This window comes from Haplochromis burtoni, unplaced genomic scaffold (assembly GCF_018398535.1).
Source record: "Haplochromis burtoni strain Fernald_Lab_line unplaced genomic scaffold, NCSU_Asbu1 Contig_320, whole genome shotgun sequence".
In the NCBI taxonomy this organism is placed as follows: domain Eukaryota; kingdom Metazoa; phylum Chordata; class Actinopteri; order Cichliformes; family Cichlidae; genus Haplochromis; species Haplochromis burtoni.
Genome location: NW_024582681.1, coordinates 373,682 through 386,035, shown reverse-complemented (window position 1 = coordinate 386,035; position 12,354 = coordinate 373,682). Strand labels below are relative to the sequence as shown.

Genomic DNA, 12,354 nt, shown 5'->3' with positions numbered 1-12,354 from the left:
CTGCATTACATATTTGGGCAGATAAAACATAAATGTAAGTTTACTCTATCAGAATGAGATTTCAGATACAAGTGGTGGAAAGCTTTCTCCAAAAGGTGGACGGTGCCTTCGTGATAGGGTGAGGAGTTCAGTCATTTGGGAGGAGTTCACAGTAGAACCACTGCTCCTCCACATCACAAGGAGACATCTAAGACTGTCGCCTCCTGGGTAAGGTTCTCCTGGGAGGAGTCCCCCAAGTGTAGACCCGGGACATGCTGGAGAGATTGCACTTCAGATTAGCAGAAGAAAACAACTAAATGATTTACTGTTTTATTTTAGATTTTAACCTTTATAGAAGTGGGTGGGTGAACAGCGTTCATCGTTCATAATGCACGTCGCACTCTTCAGTTGCAGTTTTTCGGATGTTCATTTGTTACATTTTAATAACACGTTAACTTTTGTCGTAACATGTTTTCATATCATATTTAACATCATTTTATTTTAAGTGTTTTTCTGCCTCGCTGTCTGGAGTATAACATGTAATGTTGCTAATGCACATTAAGATGCTGCACAGTTAAGCATCATGGTTCATTATTTAAGAATGGGATTAATGGTTTAAAACAGCTTTGTTGTTGTCAGCTTCCATTAAACAGTTCTCAAATGTAACTTCATATCTGAGTGTTTCTTAGTGCTAGACCAGTCGATTAGTCGAAAAAAAATTTCCATGGTTAGTCGACTAAGACATTAGTCCAGGAACATCTTTAGTCTACACGGTTGTGTTGACTACCACAAGGTGAAGAAGGTCTCAGTTTGATGCTTTATCCACACGCTGCATGTCCTGCAGCCAATTTGGATGATCTTAAAATGGTGATCCCGAAAATGGTGCTCCAGTTCTTGCCCCTTGGTCGCCCACTGTGACGTATCAAAACTACTCTCTGAGGCAGGTATCCTCACCTGAATATACACCCGGACCAAACTTTAGTTCATCTGAAGAACAATTCATCTTTAATTATTGTGGCTAACAGCTAATATTTCACTTGGAGACTTAACTACTGCTAAAACTGCATAAATGCACACAACTACTATCATGGAGACTACAGACTGGACCAGATGATGATGATGATGATGATGGTCACCTACAGTCATCACTGTGCAGCTCTTCCTGGGAGGAAGCAGGAATATGAAGCGTTACGTGGATGTGCAGGGAGCCCCACTTAGTGCGTCCTAACTCCCCAAACAGGAAGTGAAGAAAACAGGGAAACGGGATGAGTTTCATACTTAAAAACATTTAATTTGAAAGCTTTAACAGGAAACACTGCACTACTTTTCAGAATAAAATGAGAAATTGTTACAGAAACATGTTCATAATAAAAGTTTCTTCCATTATCTTATGACATCTTAGATCTGAGTACTGGGTCTAGATTGCTTCCACCCTCACGTTGGGCATCACCAGACTCTCAAAACATAAAAAAAAAAATGAACACAGAGGATTGTGGGAAGTCTGGCACTGCACCAGGAGTCACACACAGGCTGCCAAAATAAAAGTTTTGACCAAATATTTCTTTGTACAAGTTTTCACTTTATTCACATAAAACTGATGATGTCATCACTCAGTTTGTTTGTTTTTAATTCATAATTTTCAACAAAAACAGCAAACCAGTCAAAAAGCAGTGCGGGCTGCCAAAGAAAAAGAAAAAAAAAAAAAAAAAGCAGTGCAGGCTGCCAAGAAGTGATGTCATCAGATCACCTGCGGTACCGCCCCCTCTCCTTGTCCCTTTCTCTTTCTCTGTCTCTATCCCTCACTCGCTCTCGCTCTCTGTCACGGCGCGGGCCACCTCGCTCACGCTCACGCTGACGCTCTCGCTCCCGCCGGCTGCTCACCACTGCCTGCGTCCGCCGCAGGAAGTCGTCCACTCGCATGTCATAGTCGTGCTGTATGATGGAGGAGGGTGAACAAAAACAAAAACAAAAAAACAGTAAGAGGCTGTGCTGATCACTAATCAATACGCCTGATTGGACTGAGTGAACTTACTGGGCTGGACGTGAAGGCGCGGTGCTGTGGTGCTCGTTGCTTATCTCTGAAGCGAGGGGGCGGGGCCTCGTGTGGTGGCAGGGGTGGGTGGTGATGATGGTGGTAGGCCTGGTGAGGGGGAGGCGGTGGGTGGCTGTGGTGGTAGTAGGGTGGATGGTGTGGGGGTGGCTGCTCCACGCCGGGATAGCCCGCCTGATGACACACGTGGCATCATCATTAGATCAGTCTGTAGCGACTTTAATAAAGGCTTTTAATCTGAAAATTCTCATGCAACATCTTAAAACACAAAAACAGTTTCCTGCTTCCAGGTAAAATGCATGTTTTCATCATCCGTCACAGGCAGGAACAATCGATCAGAACGTGATTAATAACCTATTCATACCAGAGTCTGCCAGGGCGCTGGGGGGCCGACACTGTGGTGGTAATCCCTCATATACTCGTTATAGGACTGAAACAAGAAGGACAAAGGTGAACACAGGTAAGGACACAGCTAAACACAAGAAAACCCCTTCCTGTCTGAAATCCAATGATCTGCATGTGATATTTGTGATGATTACGGGCTGTTTTTAATGGAAAGACTGAATCATTTACAGTTTTATTTATGTTCACCCACACCTCTAATCAATACTAATCAGACTAATCAATAAACAATCAGTGAAGTGATAAGTAATCAATGAAGTGAAACGTTTGGACCCACCCCATTAAGAAACACGTCTCGTCTTACGCCAGAAAATCGCCTGGAAAGAGAACAGATTCATGAGAAATTCAGACTTTCAAATTTTATTTTTTATTTTTTTTTAAATTCAAGACGAAAGTTTAGATCCTTTGAATCTTCACTTTATCATGGTGGAGGAGTTTCTGATCAATATATGAAGGGACTTGCAGGTGGCAGAGTTTAGTGTGGATGCGGTCCTGTGGGTCTGCCTGGGTGTGATGGTTGGGTATAGACCACCTGCCGTGGCAGTTGGGCGCCAACCACAGGGGCAGACCTCAACAGTCTGGTCCCAGCAGCCCATACCGGCAACAGGAATGGAGGACGTCACACTTGTGGTATGGAAGGAATCTGAGCAAGCACGTGAGGCTGAGAAGCCAGCTCAGCTTCTGGAACTGGAGTTTGGCACCTGGATGTTTAGGGGTTCCTTCATGGACTAGAGTTGTTTCCGTGACTGAGCACAGAGCAGCACCTCACCCCAAGAAACATCTAGGAGCTCCACTTTAATTCTGCCAAGGGCAACAATGTCACCTCGATCTGGCACGATTGGGAAGAATGACCTGCTCGTCCTGAACCTGAGTGGTGTTTTGTTATTGGTTCGTCTATAACGAACACCATGTTTGAACTTAAGGGTGTTCATAATTTTGTAATTGTATCACCAGATCTAAGGCCTCAGGTGAGGAGAGGAGCTGAGGTGTGAACGGATCACCACCTGATGGAGAGTTGGATCAGATGCATGGAGTTGTGGCTGTAAAGTGGTTGGTACCTGTCGTCTGGTAACCCTTTAACCATATGGTGAACAACAGAGGAGCTATCGAGCTGAATAGAGTCCTTTTGAGCTTGCTAGACTCTGGACGTATAGTTGGAGTTGGAGGAACACCTCTGAGGATCTCCTAAATTCCTCTGCAAACCATTCCAGAGAGGAAGCAGAGTCTGAAGATCAGGTGCATGACTTGCCCATCACAGTAGCTAAAAGACTTCCTGGATGTGTCCCCAGTTCTTGCACGTCATGCGCCAGTCTTGGTTGAAATACCCACCAGTAACTCTGGACTGACAGACTTTGGTGATGATCCCCTTTGTAATAAGGTGAACCAGAAGGATCACAGCTGGGGATATACCTGGAAGGTCTAAGACTGGGTACAGGAGAGTCTGCTGTCAGCTGAAACTCAGATTCAGGAGGAACAGTGCAGCGTTTGTTCTGGATGTCTGGTCAAAGACATTTGAAGATGTGATGAAGTTTCTAATATCAGTCTGATTACATCAACTCAGGGTCTAAGAGGAATACAGAAGAAACCCGATTCCAGGTGTGTCTCACCTGTCCACTGGCTGGCTCCTCAGGTCCTGGATGAACCCTAAAAGCACGACACATAAAGTTCGGTTGAGGTGACAGTGAATGGCAAATATTCAGGTAACAGGTGTGTTCGACACCTGCACCTGAAAATCTGGGTCTTAGTCGGCTGTTTAAATGGAAGCTGCACATTAACCTGCTCGCTGGCTGAAGTCTGGTGGACCGTCAGGTCGCAGTCGCTTCCTGCCGTGGAGGTCATACTCTTCAGGTCGACGCCTACATAAACAAGTCCACAGGTAAGACACACACATGCACTCAGGTACACTCCATCACACACACACACACACACACACACACACACACACACACACACACACACACACACACACACACACACACACCAATACAAACCGGATACTTCCTCAGATCAGACTCCAACACAAGAAGAAATCCCCCACCCTCACCCAAATCCGTTTTCACACACAAACTCGAACTGCAACACAATCAGCCGCTTTGTGCGGTTCACCTGTGACTTCACCTGTGACTTCACCTGTGACTTCACCTGTGACTTCACCTGTGACTTCACCTGTGACTTCACCTGTGACTTCACCAGTGACTTCACCTGTGACTTCACCTGACGCTTACCTGGACGAATCAGATATCACACAGGTCTAGTAACAGAAAGCTTTGAGGATAAAGACAGACTGATTTGGACATTTACACCAGGTGACACCTTCAATTTGTGCGTGGAAACAGCTTTGTCTGTAACATGATGTTTAAACGCAAGAAAGTCAGACGCTGATAAAGACCCTGTTCAAATCCTGTTCTGATCCTATTCCAGTCCTATTATGAACATGTTTCAATCCTGTCCTGGTCCTATTCTAGCCCTGTTCAGATCATGTTCCATTCCCATTCTGGCTGAATTAAGGTGCTGTTCCTGCCCTACTCTGGTCCTTTTTAGGCCCTGTTCTGATCCAGTTCCAACCATATACTGATCCTATTCTCATTGTGCTCTGGGCCTATTCCAGTGCTGTTCCAAATTTGTTTTGGCTTATTTTTAAATCAACTGATGTCCACACAGAATCTCCTGTTTTAAAAGTTTCACTCTGAAGGATGAAAACAGAATCCTGCAGCCTGCCAAAGTCCTCCTCTCTCTCTCTCTCTCTCTCACACACACACACAATATAAAAAAAAAAAAAAAAAAAAGAACAAATGAAGAAGAACCTCTGAAAGGGACAACATACCGCTTCTGCTGCGTATGAGGGAGGGGCAACACTTTAAAAAAAAAAAAACAGTTTTTCTCCTCATCAGTCCATGTTAAAGGCTTTTATAAACCCTCTTATTTTGAAAAGGTGAGGGGTGATGATGATGATGGTGCAGTCCTGTCAATCAATACACAAAGCCCCGCCCCGTGAGCCCTGCCCAGCCCCTTCCAGACCAGCAACAGTCCTTAAACAGAAATGACAAACTGCGTCGTCTTTCTGTCGCTCCGTCCATTCGATTAATTTTATGCTCACTGTATTCGTCCATCAGAGCGACACACACACACACACACACATCGACAACCAGCTCGCCGTCCTGTGTGTGTGTGCCAGTGGGAGGAGAGGGGAGGAAGAGGGGAACATGACTGTCCTTTCATGTGGGGGAGGGGTCACTTTTTTCAGTCCAGGGGTATTTTTTTTTTCTTTTTTCAGTCTTTTAGGCACCTGCAACTTTACCTCATACAACCAGAGGGAGCCCCGCCCCCAACACACCACACTTCTCGTTGGATACAGTCCAGAGGCCTTGCCACAACACACAACCTTACTGGATACAGTCCTGAGGCCCCTCCCCTTTAGACTCACCACACCTCAGTGGATACAGTCCAGAGGCCCCGCCCCCTCCTGACCAACCTGTAAAACCCGGTCAAACACCTGAAACAGTCCATTGGGGTCTCAGATGCTCCCTTCCTTTTTTAGTTCTACCTCGCTCACCCTCCCACCCCCTCCTTCGTCAGTCCAGCCAGTGACGCTTGTCCTTTCTGCTTTTATTTTGAAAGGGTCAGCTTCAGTCCAGCTACAAATTTTCACTTTTTAACCTCTGAAGTATCAAAATCCTGCGAAGACAAAGAGCTTCAAAGGACAAATTTAACAACAACAAAACTTCAGCTCAGCTACGTAAAGACTACAGACCTAAAAAAACAAAACAAAATTCAGCTAAAAATTACAAAATAAAACAAAGAGATGTTGCTCAGCTCACACTTCAAAGGAAATGAAACTCAAGTGAAGGGTTAAACTTCCTCTGTGACGTCAGCTGTTTAACGCTTGTCGAGGACTTCACTTCCTGCCTGACTTTAACACCTCGACCAAAGATGCAGAGTGAGGCTTCGCTCCGGGAAGCTCCAGACTGGAAAAATAACAACCAGAGAGCCAGCAACGCGAGCCACGGGAAAGCTAGCCGCCAGCTAAGGGCAGCGGCTGTCTCCGTCGTCCAGCATCAGGTGGCGCCGTGGTCACAGCAGAAGAAGAAGAACAGGAAGCGGGAGGAGGAGCTTGATGATTGGCTAACCTTCCCGGTTCACGTTGTGGTGGTCGGCCCCGAGGCCGCGGCTCCGATGGTGTGCGACGTTTGTGACGAATGCGGCGAGCCACCTGGTGAATGTCCACGTTCTCATCCAATGGAAACAGGGCACAGAGCTGAGCACCAATGTCCGGCTGGATCTCCTGAAAGAGACACAGATTTGCATCATGTGATAGAACAGGAAAACGTGATTCGTAATAGAACAGTCAGCTGACCTGGCCGTCACGTCCAATTTTCACCGGCTTGTGTTCGTTCCAGGGGTTGGAGAGGTGGGCGGTCTTAATGAAAGGAAGCTCCCTCCTGAAAAGGAAATAAAAAAGAAGACAACACTGAATGAAGTAGCCAGCAAGCAGCAAGCAAGGGCATCAGCGGTGAACCATCACACAACACGTGAACTACATCTATGCAGAGGTGGCTCCAGAGGTTCACACCTTCAGCAAACGTCATGAGGCAGAGCCCCAAAATCCACCAACGCAAAAACACAGAGCAGCCTGCTGTGGCGACTCCTGGCGTGAAAGAGGGGGGAGCTAAACATCGCTCAGTGAATCTATGTAGAAGTCAAACGACTGGCCGACACGGGGTGCATTAAAAGCGATGTGCACGCTGATTTCACTCTAAATCAAACCAGGGGAGCAACTCTAGAGTACATCTTACTTTCAGGTTGCAGGAAGTATAAGCTAAAGCAGCGGTCTCCAACCTTTTTTGCGCCACGGACCGGTTTATGCCTGACAATATTTTCACGGACCGGCCTTTAAGGTGTCGCGGATAAATACAACAAAATAAAACTAGTACCGGTACCGAAAAAAAAGAAGATTTATTCATAACACACGTGAAAAGACCCAGGAAAACCGAGTTAGCGATAAAAACGATAACCAAATAACGCTAAAAACCGATAAAAACCCTGAAAACCATACATTTCACACCTGAGCCATACATTTCACACATTTCACACATTTCACACGCGGCCCGGTACCAAATGACTTGGCCCGGGGGTTGGGGACCGCTGAGCTAAAGAGCTGACCTAAGACATGGACACACCCCAAACAGCAGCCAGCCAGCCAGCCAGGGATTTCACGTTTCACAGGTAGTTATTTTCAAAGCCAATATTCTCGATCTGTTGGTCAAAGCCCAGAATCAACCTCAATACCCTCTGCCTCCAGTTCATCCATAAAATTTTGTCCATAAAATTTAAAATCAGAACCTGAGACCGAGATCAGTCTAGGAGAAGTCAAACACTCACCAGGAACCAATAGAAACAGAGTATAAACCTACTGGATGGAGCTGTTTACCTGCAGAGCCAGTCAATCTTAAAGACTCCTCCCAGCATCTTGGCATTCATTCCAGCAGGGAGCACCCAGTGAATCGGAGAGCCACCATGATGAGACTCTGACGCCAAACGAGCGAAACCTGAGGATAAGACAAAACAGACCAATCAGAGTTAAGAAGAGGATAAGGTGAATAAGGTGAACAGACAACGACATACGATACTGAAAACCTCTTTTCCTCATACCTTGGAATTTTCCACTTTCCCTCACAGAGAAGATGAGAACGACGCTCCTAGCTGAGCGGAAGGCAGCATTGAGCTTCTTCTCGTTCACCGGCAGTGTCGACCAAACACCCTGTAAACGCCAGAAACACCAAATCATCCTCAGCTATCAGAACAAAACGGGGAACAACACAGGGGGGTGACAGGGAACAACACAAGGAACAACACAGTCAACGCCTGAGGAACGATAGAGAATGACAGAGGGAAAATCGAGGGGAACAACAAGGAATGACACAAAATACACTGGGGAAGACACGGGAAAGAGAGGGAACAATGAGGGGAACAACACAAGGAGAAGGGGTGACAACAGAAAATGACAGTTGGAACCATGAGGGAGGTGACATGGATTGAAAAGGGGAACAATGGGGAACAGCGAGGGGGTCAACGTGTACCTTAGCTTTGGCCAGCGACACATTCTCGTGGTTGTTGCTCTTAATGAGGAAAAATCGGGCATCTCTCAGGATATAACGCAGCTTGCTTGTTGGATCTACAACAACACAGGAAATAGCTGTAATCTGATTACTTGCAACTCAGTAAAGGTATAAGTGTAGTAACGGGTAAGTAACCATGGAATATTGTCCTTACTCTCCATGCCTTTACGAACTGCACGGACCGACGATGACAGCTTCTCCCGCTTCTTTTCTGAACCTTTCAAATTAAAAGCAGTAATTTCAAACATTATGTCATCGTTTTTTTTTTCTCCTTGAAAAGAAAAATGTACATTACTAACTCTATGGTTACCTGAGGCCTCGGAGGCAGAGCCTGAGTGTGCTGACTCGCCATCATCAGAGAAGCTGACAGAGGAGGCGGAGCGTGAATCACCAGCCTCGCTACGTGTGTCATAGTCATTGCCCTCACCACCACGACGGTCGTACTCTTCTTCTTCCTCCTCATCCTCCTCCTCCTTCTCTCCTTCCTCTTCCTCCTCCTCCTCCTCTTCTTCTTCTTCCATACCTTCTTCCTCCTCTTCCTCCTCTTCCTCCTGGTCATCTTCCTCTTCCTCCTCTACATGGGAAGCAGCGGGGGAGGAGCTGCCCGATGCCTGTTCTGAGCCGTATTCTGCTCCTGTCTCGTCCTCTGATTGGTTCTCCTCCTCATGGGGGGAGGGACTTGCTCGCCGCTCATCACGGCGTAACTTCTGAAGACAAACAGGAAGTTAATACGAATGGCTGGAAACCGTTAAAATTGTACTTTTAGTGTAAGCAGTACCTGACTCAGACCCTCCAGGCCTCTCTGGGACTCTCGCCGTCTTGCGTCCTCTCCTCCACGGCTCCTCGTCACCTCTCGGGCCCCACGTCTCCCCTTTCGTTCATCATAATACTCATGACGGTAAGTGGTGGAGTGCCGGCCGCGAGGGCTCGACGCCTTTTTAGAGGAGGACAGAGATGGCCCTGGAGCTCTCTTATTGGAGGATGATGACCTAGAAGTACCGTGGCCTGACGAGGAGCGGAGCCTCTTTAGATCCTGGCTGTCAGAACGCTCGCTCTTCCTCTTCGTACCTGACAGACAGCGATGAGAGCTTAATAACATGCACAGTTTTTAATAACTTAGGTCAGGAATGTTCGTGATACTGTCTAGTAGTGTCAGTATGTTTAACAGGCTATAGTAACATCTGTAGTACCAGCTACAGTAGTACCTTTAGAATACTCTCTATAATACTGTCTATCTTCTTTAACTGTCTGTGGTATTCTCTGTAGTACCGTTTGTAGTATTCTTTGTAGTGCTGTCTGTGGTACTGTCTTTAGTATTCTCTTTAGTACTGTCTGTACCTTTCTTGTCGCTGATGTCACGCTCTGTCTCGGGGTTGTACAGCTCGTCATCTTGATCAGGAGCTTCAGTCAGTAAATCTTCCAGAACGTTCAGCTCTCCATCTGAAACCACAGACACACACACACACGTGTGAGAAGGACAGGTAACGCACACCTGGCTGATTAGGCAGAAGGAGGACTCTGTTATTGTCTGTCTGTGTTGGTGTTTATAGACCAAAGCCTGGGTGACACACCTGCTGATATATCAGATTTGATTTCTCACATCTGAAGAATGAAAGTTAACAAGTAAACCTAGAGAAACCGCATACCTGTTGGAGCCCACAAGCAACAATCAGTTCATCTTGGCACAGCCGGGCACAATGTAAAGTAAGTAGTCCACAACTTGTTGACCCAATAAAAGTACGTTTGTAAACATATCATGTCGGAAAGGACTCTTAACTAACTCCACATGAATGTTAGAGAGACCCATCGATGTTACACTAACATATCTGTAGTGGCCCTAAAAACCAGCTGGGCTCTGTTACAGACAGAGTGAAGGATTATGGGTAACCTACATATTTACACATAATCAACATCAGTGTCGTGATATGCAAGTAGAATGCTGACTTGGTGAAAAGTTGGCCTGAATGGGAAACTGAGCGATTGGAGTTGAATAGGAAGAAGCAATTTATTGTTTATTGTTTTTAACCCTTCACACAGAGTTCAGATCCAGGTTTTCTTCGAGTTGGGTTTTATTAAGCCACCTAAAACTCCAGTCAAAGACTTTAGCTATCACTAAGGTGGTTATAAACATTTTCTGTTAAACCAGGCTCTCTCCTTCAGGTTTGGAGTATGTGCACACATTACATGACTCTTCATCAACACAAAACAATCCCTGTGAGTGTCCCCTGCTCCAAATGTTGGTATTATCAGATAATGATGATAAAATGGTGATTAAAAACTTATAAGAAATAAATCTGGAGCTTTGTTCACAGCTTTCAGGAACACGTTGCTTAAAGAAAATCTCCGCTGCCCATAAAAGCATCAGAGGAAACTGAACATCGCCTGGTCCTGTCCAGATGAGGGATTTAACATCAATTACCATGGTGTTTTAGCAGGTAAACAGAGGAAGCTGACTCGTTAACGCTCTCGTCGTGTTTACGCTCCTCTGATCACTGCTGGATTTAGCCACACGTCTCAGCCAATCACAGGGCAGCAGCTCTGTACCAGCCTGTTTACCTGTAAACAGTCTCCCTAGTTCGCTTTTATGCGATCAGATGTGTCGTTAAAATCGACCAAATCATTGACCCCTCACCCCCGAACACGTCAGAGCTTATTGTGGCCCAAAACGAACTAGGTTCCGGTTCCACCTGTTCTCAGGCGTGCTTAAAGCGGCCTCAGCCGTAAAATCAGCAGTTTTCTGATCGGAGTCTGATGCAGTGAAAGCGAGCCGCTCATCAGCGTCGTGATGGATCAAACACGAGCTGCTAACGCACCGACACATCAAATGGTCACGCGCCCGTCAGCAGCAGGGCAATATCTCAGTATCGATCATCACAGTTATTATCGATTAACGATCCGCTCCGAGCGGCATCAAACAAAGGCAGCTCGTGGCTAATGCTAATGCTAACAAAGGTCCTCCTCACTCACCTTTGTCCTCGCGCCGGTCGGCCGCCATCACCGCCGCTGTGCCGCGCGCGCAGGTACCGCTTCAGGTGAAGGTGTAGCTGTAGCAGATTTGTTGGGAAGAAGAAGCTACCGGAGGATCCGAGGGTCAGCAAATGGCGGACTGTCTAACAGCAGCGTCTTCTTCTTCTACTTCTGCTGCTGCCAGCCGACAGGTGAACACCGCCACCTGCCGGGCCGGAGCACTGAGTCTGCACAGGGCACAGAGAGGGGCTGAACGGGATTTCTCAAACCTGAACGTGACCACATCACACAGACAACCGAGAGAAACCACATTACAGAGCATAAAGGTCGCATGCACTGCAAACCGTTTTATTCTCCGCGGGAGTTTGCTTCATTCATCCTGGCCGCTGTTTACATCCCGCCAGATGCAGATGTGCAGGTGTTTCAGATCTACTGGCGTTTAGATCAACTGGCGTTGGTCGAACAGATGTGTGGTAGTCTTGCGTTTCAGGAGCTGCTACCGACAAACCAGCAAAAAAACGGCAAATGTGTCATCTGTGACTCTTGTGAGGTTGTCTCAAACACACTCCGTCAGTCTTGATGCTGTTGAACAACAAAATGTTTAAAATGTGGCGAGTTTACCTGGTGGTATCCTCATCCGCGACGCGATCGTGAAAACAGCAAACAAGTAATACCACGCCGATGTTGTTCACAGGACAGCAAGAGTAAATGATCGGGAGACACCTGAGGCACACTGGGAAACTGAGGACACAAACATAGACAAAGACCTTATTAATCCCACCAGGCTCCTGTAGCAGCCACCAGGCCCAGGATCCTCCTGCAGCAGCCACCAGGCCCAGG

General features: G+C 46.6%; 1 protein-coding gene across 3 annotated transcripts; it reads right to left on the bottom strand.

Annotated features, from left to right (window-relative positions):
* Positions 1-302: 302 nt before the first annotated feature.
* ythdc1 (YTH domain containing 1) lies at positions 303-11,714 on the bottom strand. 3 transcript variants are annotated; one of them, XM_014340161.2, is made up of 17 exons: positions 11,515-11,714; positions 9,886-9,987; positions 9,326-9,615; positions 8,858-9,251; positions 8,702-8,764; positions 8,509-8,603; positions 8,081-8,189; positions 7,860-7,977; positions 6,786-6,870; positions 6,559-6,713; positions 4,208-4,287; positions 4,039-4,075; positions 2,709-2,748; positions 2,394-2,459; positions 2,012-2,203; positions 1,727-1,911; positions 303-1,203 (listed from the first exon to the last, which is right to left on the bottom strand). In XM_014340161.2, the coding sequence occupies exons 1-17, from the start codon at positions 11,540-11,542 to the stop codon at positions 1,194-1,196; spliced, it is 2,049 nt and encodes a 682-aa protein (XP_014195647.1). In that variant the 5' UTR covers positions 11,543-11,714; the 3' UTR covers positions 303-1,193. The 3 variants fall into 3 exon arrangements, with proteins under 3 accessions (XP_014195647.1, XP_005942614.1, XP_014195648.1); XM_005942552.3 differs by having other exon boundaries at positions 306-1,203; positions 8,858-9,254; positions 11,515-11,712; XM_014340162.2 differs by lacking the exon at positions 303-1,203 and having other exon boundaries at positions 1,246-1,911; positions 8,858-9,254; positions 11,515-11,712.
* Between the last annotated feature and the right edge of the window lie 640 nt (positions 11,715-12,354).